This window comes from Dipodomys ordii, unplaced genomic scaffold, assembly GCF_000151885.1.
Source record: "Dipodomys ordii isolate 6190 unplaced genomic scaffold, Dord_2.0 Scaffold57, whole genome shotgun sequence".
In the NCBI taxonomy this organism is placed as follows: Eukaryota; Metazoa; Chordata; class Mammalia; order Rodentia; family Heteromyidae; genus Dipodomys; species Dipodomys ordii.
The window spans coordinates 8,348,799-8,365,235 of NW_012267273.1; the positions used below are offsets into that span (position 1 = coordinate 8,348,799).

Here is a 16,437-nt window from a genome sequence, read left to right on the forward strand (position 1 = left end):
AGAGTCTCACAGGGAGACTTTTCTGCCAGGGGTGGCTTTGAAACCTTATCCTCATATCTCAGACTCCTGATTACCCAGAATTATAGGCACCACTGGCACCTAGGGAGATCTATTTTTGTCACACAGGTATTTAGCAGTTAGAAGAGTTACAAACATTCCTGAAAAAGAAGATAACATGCCTTAAATTATGAGAGTATATAGTTATCCCTTGGCCAAAGTGTTTATTAGTAATTTAAAATTTACTTAAACCCTAAGTATATACAAAGCAAGGGCTTACCAATATTCTTTTTTTTTTTTTTTCGGTCAGTCATGGGGCCTGAAGTCTGGGCTTGGGCACTGTCCCTGTGCTCTTCAGCTCAAGGCTAGAGCTCTACCACTTGAGCCACATAGCCACTTCAGTTTTCTGGTGGTTAATTGGAGATAAGAGTCTCACAGACTTTCCTGCCTGGGCTGGCTTTGAACCATGATCCTCAGATTTCAGTCTCCTGAGTAGCTAGGATTATAGGCATGAGCCTGTATAGTTTGTATAGTTTTATGCCAAGAGATAGGGGAGAAGTCAAGGCAACTGAGTTGCCAGACAGGCTGTGGTTTTGCTTGTGATTGTTCTTTTTCTTGTCTGTCTGAGGCACTAGAGAGAGAGCTAGCCTCCTTCCATCCCCTTAAATACATGGAGTTATATAATTTACATAGGTAGGGTTGTTGTGGCCTATAAGAAGTTTCATAGATATTCAAGACATTGATTCAGTTCAGTATAACTTTGAAGTGGGACATCTGTTTTTAAAGGCTGATTAATATTCTAATACTAGACTTATCTTTTTCTGTCTTCCTATATTACTTTTATTCTTCTTTGAATTCTTTGAGTTACTAAGAGCAGTAGAGTGAGTCAGATGTATGCATGTAACGATGTGTAGATGGGAACAGAATACAATACAAAGATTTTCTGATCATCTTAAATTTTTCTGTGTACCCCTGCCCATACCATTCTTTCTAAATTTGGATCTTCTTTTTACATACATGCATTTAGGTACATCAAACACAGACAGAATAATAATCTTTTTAATGACTTTGCTTTTCCCCCTCATTTTGTGCTACCATTGGAATTTCAGCAGCAATATTAAAAGGTAAAATGATTCCAAGCTACATTATTAATAGTAGTAAGTATCTCGCATTAATAAACCTCAAGTTATATATGCATATGTGTGTTATGTATATGCACACACATACATATATAATTTTGTTTCAGTGAGTACCATGATAATATCTTGTTTAAGTTATTTTCATGCTTAATTGGTTGTCCAATAATAATAAAGTACTGGCTTGTTTAAATAACTCTAAGTCATAGGATGGAAATACACAGAGGATTAGGACTGTTAAGATTAGGTAGAGAATGTACTTCCTTTATTAGAGAAAGGGTATGATGATTCCTATTGGGGGAAAAGTCCTGAGGAATAGTATTCCATAAGGATCTTGAAATAAATGGGCACATTATTTAAATGATATTTTAAAACCTGTTTGAATTGCACTCCTGTTACAGACTGATCCTTTGATAAAAGGTTTTAAAAATCACCTTTTTTGTTTAATAGCTCTTTTGAGAACTATACAGCCACATTAGCTAAGTCAATAACACATTATTATTCATATTTATCACTGTACAAAGATCAATAATAACTTAATGAAGTCACCTACTTCATTCACTTAGGATAATAGCTTAACAAGTTATGGTCTGCAGTAATGATTGTTGATCCATTCCATTCCAACATTGGGTGTGTAACCCTGTAACAGAATCTTCTGATAACCTGGTTAAAGACAAGGCTTCTGAGTCCTGTTCAAAACTGTTGAACAGACTCTGAAGGCAGAGAATCAGAATCTGAAATTTGAGTTGCATTTCCCAGGTAATGATAATGTAGCTGGTTCCTCATTTGTACTTTGAGAAACTGACCAAGACCTAAGACTTTTCTGTCTCCAACTATGCATCTGGTCATATTTGTGCAGTCAAGGGTTGTGGTTGGTACTGTAAAAGTGCACAATTAATACCTCAAAAACTCAAACAATAAAATGTTCTCTAAATTACTCTTTCTAAAATGACCTCATATCAGAAGTAAATATTGTTATTCATAAAGTCACATTATACTGGTTAAGCAGTTCTTTGTACATACAGAAAATAGGCATCTTAAGATCTCACCTTCACTTTCTTACTCTGATGATAAATTACAGCCACTAGTATTCCCAAACCTGAAACCATCCTCTACTTGTTAGCAACAAATATTACATGGTTTCCTCAGAAGTGAAAGCATTAGTAATTTCTCAAGTGGAAATGCTACTTCCTTGGGCCAAATAAGTGACAATTCTGAGTTGTCCACAATCTGTTAAAATGGTCAGTACTGGTGTTTTTGTTTTTTTGTTTTTCTTTTTTGTCGGTTGTGGGGCTTGAACTCTGGGCCTGGGCACTGTCCCTGAGCTCTTCAGCTCAAGGCTAGTGCTCTACCAATTGAGCCACAGCACCATTTCCAATACTGTGTTGCTTATATGTCTCATCTTTCCAAAATTTCAGTTCAGAAAGATGCTTAATTCCAAACCTATCCCCACAAAAGACAAGGTATTGTCAATATTCCTTGAACACTGAATATACAGATAAATGAGCAAGTGATTGTACAATATCTGATCATCAAGTATTTGGATTGGTTCTCTTCCCCTTTTATTAGCAAAATAATTTTTTGGTGTCTTGAGATTTTCTTTGTTCCTTTGTTTTTTGTGTTTTTGATACATACTGTTCCTAAATGTAATATTTCATAGTTAGGAGGATCATAAGATCTCATATACTGGTGAAAACAGGCACCTTAAAAAATTAGAACAGAAACAAAGGAAGAGGCAACAATGCTTGATGAGAAATGTACTCATGGGGCTGGGAAGATGGCTCAGTGGTAGAGCTCTTGCCTTGCATGCCTGAGGCCCTGGGTTCAATTCCTCAGCACCACATAAGCAAAATGAAAAAAGCTGGAAGTGGCACTGTGGCTCAAGTGGTAGAGCTCTAGCCTTGAGCTGAAGAGCTGAGGGACAGCGTCCAGGCCCAGAGTTCAGGCCCCACAACCGGACCCAAAAAAAAAAAAAAAGAAATGTACTCATTAACTTGCCCATGTAATTGTAACCCCTCATATGGTATTTTCACAATAAAAAAAACAAAAAAAAACCCTAATTTCCAACCACAAAAAAAAAATTAGAATATGGCACACCTTAACTCCTTTCTATATTTCCATACTTCTCTACCATTTTTACTTTATCTCTTTTTCAGTAACTGTGTAAAAACCAACATATTTTCTTCTATGGGTATCTTTGAAAACTCTTTCCTACCTCTTTCTCTCTCACCATCTCCTTCCCCCTCTTCTTTCCCTTTCTCTCCCTTCCTCTGTTCCTCTCTCCCTTTCCTCCATCCCTCTCCTTTCTCCTTTTCTCCCTTCCCTTTCTCCTACCCCCTTCTCGTCTTTCCTCTCTTCCTCTCTTCCTTCCTCCTCCCTTTTTCCCCTCTCATTTAGTTGACTTTTGGTGGCTTTCCTGTAGTGATTGTTGTTGTCTTTTGCTTGTACTTGTTACAAGATCAATTAGAGATACAGCAAATTCTTTCACTTAATCTCTCATCTTCCTGAGATAACAAGGCAATGTTAAGTTTGGTGTGTAGTCTTTTCTGTTTGCCTTTGTGCTTGCTTCATACATTTCAGGATTGCAGTTTTTTTTTTTACAGTAATGCGATATATTATAAGTACCATTAGGAACTTCTTAGTGACTTTTTACAGTCAAATCTATATCCTTTTAGCCCAGTAGTACAGCAGAACATATCTTTTAAAAGCTGCATAACATTTATATGTCAACTATAATGTAATTTATCTACTTCACTCTTAAGCATTCAAATCATTTCCATATTTTATAGTTTGTTTTGTTATATACAGTGGTAGAGGAAATATTCTGTATGTATCTACATGCATAGTAAATGAAATCAACTAGTGGAAAAGATGTTAGATAATTTAATTTTAATAAATGTTGTAAGTTGCAGTAGTGATTGACATCCTTCGAGCAAGATATGATAGTGTGTGTTTCTTCCTCATTTTAGTCAGCATATTTTCCTTTTAGGGTATAATTTTTCATTGAGCATGGTCTTGGTTTAACAGAGATGCATACCTATCTACTAAAGAGTACCAAGATGTGTGACTAGAGTAGACATATAAAGTAAAGTTGAGAGGAGTATCCTGAGAAGAGGAAGTAAGTGATGAGTGACAGATGTAAATGGTGATACAACATTCAGAAGGTTAGTGATAAGAAGGTCAGAAACAAATTGGTAAGTAAAGAGCTAAGTATGTAAGGGGTTCAGGACCATACAGGAATGAAAGTATTATTGATGGTAGGGGTATTTTTTTTAACCAATAACAAAAGAGAACCATAAAGGAAATTGAATTATCAATTTGCTTTGCCTTTTTGACAATTATCTTTTCTTCATTGTTTGTAAGCCCCTCTAAAGTGCATACTATAAATTATCTACAAAAAATAAATTTCATACATATAAATTTCATGCATATAAGAGGAAGAGTTAGAGATGATACTTATATTTTCCCAATATTTGTGTCTGTCCATTTCTTTCATTTATATTTTTATGTAAACAAATATTGAAATATTAATACATTTAAAGCTCATGAGGGTTTCCTACCATTGCCCAAAAGATCAAATTGTTCAGAAGATGCTATTTTTACATAATAGTTTCTTAAATTTTCTTCTGGACTTTTTACCAGTTCCTTTTTTTCCTTTGAGTCACATGAATTTGTTTATTTAATTTTTATTGTAAGGCGTGTACAGAGAGGTTATAGTTACATAAGTCAGGTATTGAGTACATCTCTTTTTGAACAGGGTCACCTTTTCCCTCATTTTCTACTGGAATTTATTTTTATTTTTACAATTTTTTTTTTTTTGGTTGGTTGTGGGGCTTGAACTCTGGGCCTGGGTGAGGTTGCTGAACTCTTCAGCTCAAGACGAACTCTCTACCACTTGAGCCACAGCGCCACTTCCCAGAATTTATTTGTAATGGAAGTGTTAGGAGTCTTGCTTTCTAATAAAGTGGTCAGTCATTTAACCATTTGTAAAGCAAACATAAAATACAGAAACAATATTTTTAAAGTAGAAATGGGATTCAGTTTGGAATGATATGATTGCATATTTGACATCTAAATTAGGTAAAATGTTCAATAGTAAAACTTTCTATTCAAGAATGTACCTAGATATTTAAATCAGGTCTGGTTTTCCATTTTATTTTAGCATTTAGAATTTAGCAATATGAGTCCTGTACCCCATAATGATTTAATTCTTTGTTTTGTAGCTTTTATTTGTTATCAAAAGAATATTTGATTTTATTTTTAGCTAGTTAGCTGCTGAGGAGTTAGTGGTGTTTACAATTATTTAAATTTTTTAAATCAAATTTTTAATTAATTTAACAGTAATTTTTAAAATTACAGTTGCTTTTAATTTTAGCATACAATCACAGTCTGAAAATACAGATATTTAATGTTTCTTTTCTTGTAATTCTGATTATTGTATTTTCTTGTTCTATTGTATTAACTATAGTAATTCTCAGTAATCTAGCCTACATAAGCTCTAAGCAACCAGCTCCCTGCTTTTTTTGGTTTCCCTATCTCACTAAATTGTACCTCTTTTACAACCCAGAAGGAATAAATATGTGTTAGGACTCCTCAGACATCCCCTCTCTACCCCTCCTCCCAAAATAAAACCTATAAGGATATGAATTTCCCTGATCAAACAGGGCTAGTTGATCAAAGTGAGCACATACACACCCCTACCTATACCTTCCTACATGCTCACATTTCCTTTGATTTTTTTTTTTTTTTTTTTTGCTAAATAGGTCCATTTTCTTTAACAAGCACTACTTATCCTTTAAATTATAGCTCAGGTGTTATTTTCTGAAAGAACCCCTCAAATTTAATTTCTGTCAGCTTTCCTAACACCACATATCTTACCTCTTTCCAAACTTGTCACAGTTTTTCATTTATTTTGTAAATAATACTACTCTCTGGAAATATCTTCCCCACCTGTTGGTGATACATAAGAGCAGGTATAGATAGTGTGTGGGTTTGCACCTATATCTCAGGCACTGTGTACTTTGCTGCATTGAGGCATCTCTAGGTGTGCATTTAGATGCCTACCTGAACACACAGCAGAGAAGAATGTTGCTGTTCAAGCACTTTGCTGTCAGAACCCCAAATAAATGCCTCCCGTGATTTTACTTATATTGATTATAACAAGGTTTCTTCAACCTCCCAGTAGAGTTTAGAATGATTATGTCTAATAGCTCATAAACAGACACTCAGTAACAGTTTTAGTAATTTCAGTTCTTGTCTTTCTTTTTATTTTCTGAGTTCCTTCTGACAGTACTTTCATTTGATCAATCGCATTAATACCTAGAATCATCCAAACTCTTCTCACGTGAGTCATCATGGCTTTACAGAGTGGCAATTTCACTTTTCCAAGAAATACTATTGCAAAATACAGCGATGATCAGTGCTCTTTAAACTTGTTTCTATTAATTCTGTTTGTATAGACAAGTTTTACTGCATTTAGACAATTAATATATAGTAGCCATATATTGCAAATTCATATACATTTTCATATTATTGCTTAGTGTTAATCTTAGAATTTACTAGTGCTAATTTACTAATACTAATACTATAACAACCAGTCATTTTCTTCAGTTCAGAACATTTCTGGTTTCAGTATATTTTGCAAAATAAATACATATTATCAGACAGTCAGTCATTAGCAGTTCTGGTGCTCTCTTGCTCTGTACTCAGTGATTATTTTTGTTTTACTAATTTTATTGCAAAACACAGCATTACTGTAATTGTAACAATAATTTTTTGAGAATGAAAGTAGCACAACATTTGTTTCTTTATACAGATCCTGAAATGGATAACGAAGAACAACCATCCTCTGAAAATGATTCTCAGAATCAAAGTGCTGAACAAATTATATCAATTTCTCCAACAGTTGATTTGGTTGATCAAGAGACTCCTGAAGAAAGTTCTTTAAACTCTTCCCCAGAGTCATTATCTCCAGCAGATATTGAGGATGCTGCAGATGTTTCCCCTCCTGAACAGACTTCAAGTCCCACAGCAAACCATGAGACTCCAAGTCTTGATGGTGAATGTACAGATCTAGACAACCAACTTGAAGAACAATCAGAAACTGAGGAAAATTCTAGTCCTGAGGTTAGCTGGGATAAGAAGGCCCAGCCCATAGATTCCATATTAGCAGACTGGAATGAAGATATAGAAGCATTTGAAATGATGGAGAAGGATGAGCTATGACTCACTAAAAAATATGGTGGTAGGTATTTTAAAAGAACAGGTAAACTGTAGCTATAGACACCCTAATACAAAGCAAGCTGTTCAGTGGGAACTTTGAGTATGAATGAGCAACCACGTTCTGACTGGGATAGTAGTTATCATAGGAATCTGGAGCATGCTGACTCAAACTGACCTTGTTTAAATTGTCCCATCAACAGCAGAAACTCACAATTCCCCCCTCAGATGACAGCATTGCATACCCTGTATGTCAGGGAAAGATTTCTGGGCATTCCTGGGAGCCATATTTCTACAGTCTCTGAATAGTCAAGAAACAAACTCAGTTCTGAGTGAATTGGGGCATAGGAGTTTATTTAGCTTTCTAATTAAAGGGTTTGGGGTTGGAGTCCCTTTGGGGAAGACACAAGTGAGTATCATGCATTCTGTTATGCTGCCTTTACAAAACACTCTTAAGTGACCTAAGTGGTTGTGAAGCAGATTGCATTGTGGTAGAACCAGTTTCCACTCATCACTTTCCACTGGCTTCATAGAGGACAAATGTTCAGGATGACTTGAGTTTTTTCCTCTCCTAACGCTGTCCTTTTCATTTAAACCAAAGGGAAAGCCAGTGTGCTTTCCTAGAGAGTTTCTCCATAGACTAATCACTGGGACCAGGATAAAAAGTCACATAATAGACTGTGGAAATTTGTTACTTCGTATTTTTGATAAATGGAGCAACGGAGAAACTATAATGTTGCAATACAGATTTCTCATTGGGCCTTCCATAGGGAAAGCCATGACAACTCTGAAATGGAACTTAGCATAATATCCTTGTGGGGTAGTTAGAAATACTTAGCAGTTCAGTTCTCCAAGGGATTACCTTAGCCATTGGCCCTACTCCATCTCATGATAGGGATGTAGGATACCTAATGGCTGTCCTCTAGTACCACAATGAAACTGTGGAAGTGATCTAAAATTCCTGGCTAGCTACTGCTTTCTCCTTTGAAACTGGTTTCTGATGTTACCACCTAGGAAGTCTTTTGCATTTTCTGTTGAATCATAGTTTTTAGGTTTTGTTTTAACTAACATTCCTTCTGATATGGACTTGAAAATTAATCTCTGGAGTCCTGTGTGAAACTATTACACAGCAGCAACTATATACAGCCATACAGCTTAAGGAAAAAAAAAATTCCTGTTTTTTTTCTTTCTTTTTTCTTCTTTTTTTCTCTTTTCTTTTCTTTTTTTGATGGCAGTCTGGTGCTGGCTACATTTAAGTTTAAAAAAAAAATTGCTGGTTATATTGGTAGACAGCCCTGTATTGCAACCATGGCTTTACCCATTTTATTTATTTTTTAAAATTTGATCAGTTCTAAACAAATATCTGACAGGCTTAATTCCTTTCTCTTTACCATGACATTACACAATAACCTTTTCCTAAAACATGGTTTTAAGGTACTGAATAACTTACATATGGAGCTGTTCAAGAACAGCAATGCTGTATTGTAGTTATGTATATTTGTGTACAGTGTATTAGATCCCAGGTAAACATATTCTCTTATAAGGAGCTAAATACCTGCTTTCAAAGATTCCAGCTAAACATAATTGGATCAGCAAGAGTAAGTCTTATGAATAATTCACTTGGGGGGGGGTCGTGGAAGAGTAGAATAGCAAGACCTTTATTGACTCTTTAACTAATCTTGACATCAAAATGAGTAACTTTAGTCTCTCTGCATGTAAAATTTGGTGTGCAAAGATAGAACTATAATACATACAGTATACAGAAGGATATACATAGTGCTTTGTTCATCTTAACTGCAAAGCTGCCAAAATAGCTGAAGCTTAATTACTTCACTTGATTTATAGGACTGGGGCTTGGAGAAAAGGAGCAGATGTTCCTCTAAGACTTTGATTACAGAAGCCTTATATACTGTGATTTGATTTTTCATTTGTAGCTCAAAGCCATTTTGTCCAAATCTTAACTCTGAGTTTTCAGAACAGCATTTTCCCCTCAGTAAGAGCTTGAGAAATGAGGGAGGCTGCAACCCACTAGGAAGAGCCAGCTTCCTGCCACTCTCCCTTCCTTTGGCCTTTAGGGGGCATTGTTGTTCTTCACTGAGATTTAGATGCAATTTGTTTAAATAAATCCTTTTATGAAAAAAGAAAAGGAAAGGAAGAAAAAAGAAAATTTCCAGTTATACTTACTACTCAGAAGGAATGATCTCAATTTTTCCAGTTTAAAAAAATATATGTTGTTTCAAAACACTAATACTATTATTGACTTTGCAATCATTTATTTATTTGACATACTGCCACAGTAGTTGAGTTCATTTAAAAATTCCAATTGTATTAGACTTTTAAAAATGTTTTGTTTGTTACATATCTTTCATAGCTATATTATTTACTTGCAGAAGATTCAGGGGGTTCCTGAATTTAGAAACATCTGGTCTACCTCAGTTAAATGTTGACTGCTTTGAAATATAGCTGAAATGATCACCACAGCCATAAAATTGTTTAGCTAGGAGAGATTTATATAATGTTTACAAACCTGGAATCAAGTAAGGATTTTACCTGGAAGTTAAAAGTTAGATATTCTTAGAGCAAGTATTTAATTCGGGTATTTTCAACTTTTAAAACTTGTTTACCTAATAAGAATAGCGATAGTTTTTTTTGCATGAAAAGTCCATTGAAATATAATTTTCAATGATTTCCCATCAAGTTTAAGCATGAAAGAATTGTAATTTACTAGATATGTTTGGGATGGGATTTTTTTTTGGTGGTAGGTTTTCTTTTTTTTTTTTTTCTTTTTAAACTATAACTAGCTCCCAAAAAGAATATAATTGTTTCAGAACAAATTTTTTTTGACATTTCACTTTTCCTTTTTTCTACAGTATTAGAAATTTTAAAATGAAAAATTGTGCACTTTCTGATTTTAATTTCTCAAGAATCTTTTATTTTCAATACAACCCATTTATAGCAAAGCCAGCATTTGTTCTCTCAACAAACCCCATGCCAAATTTATCATAAAGAAAGCTCAGCATAAGTAATTCAAATAGTGCTTATAATTTTAGAGGGGTTGGGTAGAACTTAGTAAATATTCCAACCGGTCGTTTTATGCACAAGGCTTCAGTCAGAACATAGAAAAAAAAACATTCTGTGAATGAAACATTGTATGTTCAGATTTTATAAAAGACATTTTTAAAAGCCCAATTTACAGCCGTATATTTTCTTATGATGTAATTTATGAAAAAGATGTCTGTACTAACAGGTGCTGTAACACTACTGTTGTTGGGTTTTATCGTTTGGTGATAAATGTATACAATATTTCTAATGGAAACTATGTACTGTGATGTAAAAGTCTGGGCAAAATGTATATAAATCCTTGTATATAATTGTGTATTTGATTATAATTACTGATTGTAAAGATTTAATAAAACATGTAAATATTGTGTTCTAGTTTTTGCATTTTTATAATCATTGTACTTCGATATTCATGACTCTTGTTTTCCTTTCCTTTTCATTTCCAAATAGGGGTTTGAGGGATGTGTGAGTGCAGAGAGCAATGCACACTGAACAGTTCCACAACTCAGGTAGTGTTGCAGGGCCTCAGACTAGGATTGGAGAAAAATAATTCTCAATGTTGGCATTGGTAATGTGCTTATATTTTGCTACTCCTAGAAATGCCTGACTTTAGAACAGTTAGTGTGACATCCTCTTCCTCTTGTCCTGTTACATAACTGAAAGCATGACAAAGGCCTGTTTCCACTCTTTAAGTCTCCACTCCCTCACTCTGTGTTTATTAGTCCACTTCCACTTTATCCACTGAGTGGAATAATTCTCAGGACCTCCAGTCTATTGGTCTCACTGGTTCCTTAGAAATCTATTACTGTTCCTAGCCTCATTGCCCCTTCACCTTGTATTAGTTTTTTTTTCCTCTGCTAACTTGGAAACACCTTAAACACTATTCAATCCCCCTGCACCTAAGCTTGAGGAGCTGTTGGAACTGAATGAAATCATTCCCCACTGCTGACTAACTTTAATTTTAAACCATGACTGGAAATCTCAAGTGAGGTCTAATACTTACCCAATTCTAGCCACATTTCTTTTACTTTTGTACTCTGGAACAATACTTTCATCCTTTCAAAACTCCCCCAGTCCTCCCCTGTCAAGCACTTGATGACTTCACCATTGAGAAAATAGAGATGAAAAGGACTCAGCTTGTACCAACCCTCACCTGTGGAATCACACAACCTCTACTGTGAATCCTAGGACTTTTTCTATCCTCATGTTGGAGAGCTGGAACCCTAGACTTGAACCAGATGTACATGAAAATGGAAGAACCAGACTGCTAGACTCCATTTGACCACAAGGTAAAGGAATCCCTGCCCATTCTCTTATATCCCTTACTGTAGCACCCTGCAACCAGAGGGAACAGATTGCCTGTAAGCTTTAGTACTGGTATAATAGGAATACTGGGAATCCCGCACAAGGAAGCCTCAGCCAGACAGTCCCAGTCTTTACAGGAAAATGGGAAAAAAAACATTGGGTGAAAGCCTATACATCAAGCTCTTGTTTTTGTTTTCTCTCTACTGCTGGTGGAAATGCCAAATAGCCCAAGTAACACACATACATACACGTGTGTGTGCGCACACACCCACACATGGGTCAGTTTTTGTAGATACTGGTTCAGCAGTACACATCAGCCTCTTATTTCCTTTTAACTCAATTCATCTGTTACTGGGAACCTGAGGAGATAGAGGAGAAAAACCACAGACTTCCATCCAAATACAGTGAAAGAGTAAAATGTATACATTTAAATGTCTTTTTATTTTTGGTTGGTTGTGGAGCTTGAACTCTGCCTGAGTGCTGTCCCTCAGCGTTTCAGCTCTAGGGTCATGGTTTAAGAGCAGTATGACACACCAATTAAAAGTAACATTGCACTTATTAAAATATGAAGTACTATACCACATTTTCTTGATCCATCATTCATCTACTGAGGGGCATCTGGGTTGGTTCCATAGCTTAGCTATGGTAAATAAGGCTGCAGTAAACAGTTGTGCTGGTAGCTTTAGTGTGGTCTTGTTTATGATCTTTTGGGTAAATGCCCAAAAGTGGGATTGCTGGGTCATAGGGGAGCTCTATGTGGAGTCTTTTGAGGAACCTCCATACTGCTTTCCAAAGTGGTTGAACAAGTTTACACTCCTACCAACAATGCAGTAAGGTACCCTTCTGTCCACATCCCTTCTAGCATCTGTTGTTTAATTAGAGTTCTTGACTATAGCCATTCTAACTGGGGTGAGGTAGTATCTCAATGTTGTTTTGATTTGCATTTCTTTTATGGCTAGAGAGGTTGAGCATTTCTTCATGTGTCTATTGGCCATCCTTCTTTCCTCTTCAGAGAAGTTTCTCTTTAAGTCTTTAGCTCACTTATTTATTGGGCAATTGTTTCTTTGAAGATTTGTTGTTGGGGGATTTAATTTTTTTAGTTCCAGGTATATTTTAGATATGAGACCCTTGTCCATTGTATGGCTAGTGAAGATCATCTCCCAATCTGTGGGCTTTTTATTGATCTTTCAAGCTATGTCCTTTGCCATGCAGAAGCTCTGTAATTTCATGCAATCCTATTTGTCAAACCTTTCTTTGATTTGTTGTGTTTCTGGGTCTCTATTAAGAAAATTAATGGAATTATATGCCATTGCCCCATTTGTTAGGAAATGGAAAGACTTGGAAAAAATTGTATTAAGTGAAGTAAGCCAGGCCCAAAGAAACATAGGTCCCATGGTTTCCCTTATTTGCAATAACTAGTATATGTCTGAGTCAAGCAGAAAAGGTCATATAAGTTAATGTTAGGGGAATGAACCCCAAGATAAGTATTAAAATGTTTTTTGTTCTTTTTTTTCCTTTCATGCAATTGCTTCTAACATATTTATAAGATGATTTCCTTGTTGCTTTGTATGTCCCTCCCCCACAGTATAACCCATGCTTTCACTGTATTTGATGTTGGTATAATTTGTGGAGTGGAAGGGAAAAAACAAGTCGTTTAACTAGGGATACAGGTGGACCCATTGCAACAATGAGATGTATAAGTCGTTACGTCAAAAAAAATGAACTTTACAACTTTGGTGGGGGGTAGGGGGAGGATCAGGTGGGGGGCGAGGGGGAGGATAGGCAGGGATGGGAAGGGGAAACAAAGAGGAAGCAACAATGCTTGATAAGAAATGTATTCATTATCTTGCCCATGTAATTGTAACCCCTCTGTACGGTATTTTCACAATAAAAAAATATATAAAGTGCTTTAATATTCAAGAATGTGTTCTTCAATGCCATTTAATTCAGCAATCATTTCTTGATGTTCCTATTTTCTAGGCACCTAACTAGAATTGAACATGGGAGTGATGCTCCAAATAGTTCCAGATTTTGTTCTCCTGGGATTTATTGTCAAATCCAGAAGGCAAGTGTTGAACAAGAATTGAAGACTTTGGAAGTGAAGGCATATGACCTGTAGCTCTAGCCCAGCGAAGGAGAAGCCAGAGCAGAGTTGTTGTAGGTGCTCAGGCTGTGGGTGCCTTAGCTTCAAAGATTTAAGAGCTTATGGTCTGTAAGGGTAATGAGAAATCACTGGTGGGTTTTGAGCAAGTCAGTGGGCTCAATGACAAATCCAGAGTTGTATATAAGGAATGGTAAGTTTATGCATGTGTGCACGTATAAACACACATGACATTTGTTCCTTTAGCAAAGGTTTTCTGAGTGCCTCCTATGTGCCAGGCACATATGTGGGGATATAACTGGAAAAACAACACAAAGAAGATTTAAAAAATAAATGGGTCATTTATTTTTAATATCACTATCTTATTTATATATTATTTATTATAAGTAATAAATATTGGTCGGGCACTGGTGGCTAACACCTGTAATCCTAGCTACTCAAGAGGCTGAGATCTGAGGATCGTGGTTCAAACCCAGCCAGGGCAGGAAAGTCCATGAAACTCTTATCTCCAATAAACCACTAGAAAACTGGAGGTGGCGCTGTGGCTCAAGTGGTAGAGCGCTCGCCTTGAGGTGAAGAGCAGAGGGACAGCGCCCAAGCCTAGAGTTCAAGTCCCGTAATAATAAAAAAAAAAGTAATAAATACTAATATTTTTAAGTAAATTTAAGAAGAACTGCAAGGGTATATATACCCTTTACATGCTGATTAAAGTCAGCATGGAGTGAGTGAGGTTCTATTTTAAGTCTCAGAAAATAACTAGAAAATCAATGGTGGTTATCTCTGAATGGTAGGTAATTGTTTTCCCTATTTATATATAGTACAATCCCTAATCCACAGTACTCCTAATGAATGTCTGAAACAGGCAGTACTAAACTATAATGTTTTCTGCCTATGCATAAATACCTTATGATAAAGTTGTTTCCAAATAACATGCAGTAAGAGATTAACAATAGTAATAAAGAATGAGATTAACAATAGTAATAAAGAATGAGACAAATATACTCTTGACAGTCATGTGAACATGATTTCTCAAACTATTGAGCTATATGCACCCTGTGATGACATGCAATGAAATGGTACCTTACCAAGGAGATGAGGTGAATGGACATAGCACTGTGACACATGCTAGTGTGGGGTAACCTGAACACAGGCATTGTGGCTACCAAGTGACAAACAGGTGGGTAGTGTATACAGAATAGACACACTGGACAAAGGGAGTCAGCCTGGGTGAGAAGGCGTGTGACACTGAGATCTCATCACCTGGCTTAGAGTGGAGTACTGAAAACAGGACTTATTTCTGTTTTTGTTTTTTTTTCATGTACTCATTTCAAACAGTGGTGGGCAATAGGTTAGTTAAAACTGTAGAAAGCTGGTGCTTGTAATCCTACTCAGGAGGCTGAGCTCTGAAGATCATGTCTCAAAGCCAGCCTGAACAGGAAAGTCTGTGAGACTCATAAATTAGCCATCTAAAAACCAGAAGTGGAGCTGTGGCTCAAAGTCATAGAGTGCTAGTCGAGCAAAAAAGGCTCAGGTACAGCATTTGGGCCCTGAGTTCAAGTCCCATGACAGAAAAAAAAAAAGAAAAGAAAATTGGACAAGGAGAAGCTAGTCTATTTGTATATTTTCATAATTTCCAAAAATAAACATGAGATAAAAAGTAAAAGTAGTCTAGTTAGAGAATAAAAGAAATGTATCATACCAGATCACTTCTATTTGGCCCTTCTGCACATTTCATTTATTTTCATAGGCATTGTGCATCAGCGACATCTAGCTAAGATTCAGAACTGTGGGAGGAGATGAAATGTATTGGGAAAATGTGTAAATATGGAAAAGAGGATTAGTAGGATCTCTAGAGGAGGAAGGACTTGTATAAAAAGAATGAAAAAGAGCAGTTGGACAGGTGGGAAGAAAACTAGAACAGCATTATAAAGCCTCAAATAACATTCCACTGAGGACTGGTGAGGGATTTCTTGGTTGTAGCAGCTATTTATCTATGAATGGCAGTGACATCTACAGGAGACTGGGTACTTGTTGCTAGTAGACTGCAAGATTGCACAGCTCCATCTTCTATATTTGAAAGAAGCCAGAAACCCATCTCAAAACACTGTGTTACTCACCTTGCCATTGCAAAATACTTGGGAAAACCAAAAGGAGGAGCAGTTTATTTGTCTCATGGGTTCAGAAATTTCATTCTTAGCATGTGGGTTTCATTGTGTTTAGGGAGCACGTGACAAGTCAAAGCTGTGCAGACAACAAAGGAAGGGTCTGGCATCCCAGGACCCCCTGCAAGGGTGTGCCTCCAATGACTTAACTTCCTTCTCTGAGTGCATTTAACATTAAGCCAAACAAACATCATGTGATGTCAAGGCTTCTATTCCTCCTTCTAATTTTCTGATGTCAACCATGGAGACCCTCCATATCTCAAGCAATGGAAATTTCCTTCCTGAATTTTGCTGTTTTCATCAGCTGCCCTGGTTGGACTGCCAACTCTTCTTCACCCCAATTTCTTTCTTCTGGGGTTCATGAAGGTTCACTGGCTCCAGGAGCCTCCTCAGAGCCACATAGTGACCTAGGATCCATTTATAAGCTGCTCAATGCAACAGGACTCTTCTACTTCCA

At 36.3% G+C, this 16,437-nt stretch overlaps 1 protein-coding gene across 4 annotated transcripts in view; it reads left to right on the forward strand.

Moving 5' to 3' along the window:
* The window catches only part of Edem3 (ER degradation enhancer, mannosidase alpha-like 3), a 72,595-nt gene extending 61,647 nt beyond the window's left edge, over nucleotides 1-10,948 (forward strand). For 3 of the 4 annotated variants that reach the window (XM_013021821.1, XM_013021819.1, XM_013021822.1), the window contains one exon: nucleotides 6,949-10,787. In XM_013021821.1, the coding sequence (XP_012877275.1) occupies nucleotides 6,949-7,358 (410 nt within the window). In that variant the 3' untranslated portion in view covers nucleotides 7,359-10,787. Of the gene's footprint in view, nucleotides 1-6,948; nucleotides 10,788-10,862 lie in introns of those variants that run through there. The other variant, XM_013021820.1, reaches the window with a different exon arrangement.
* Nucleotides 10,949-16,437: the final 5,489 nt, after the last annotated feature.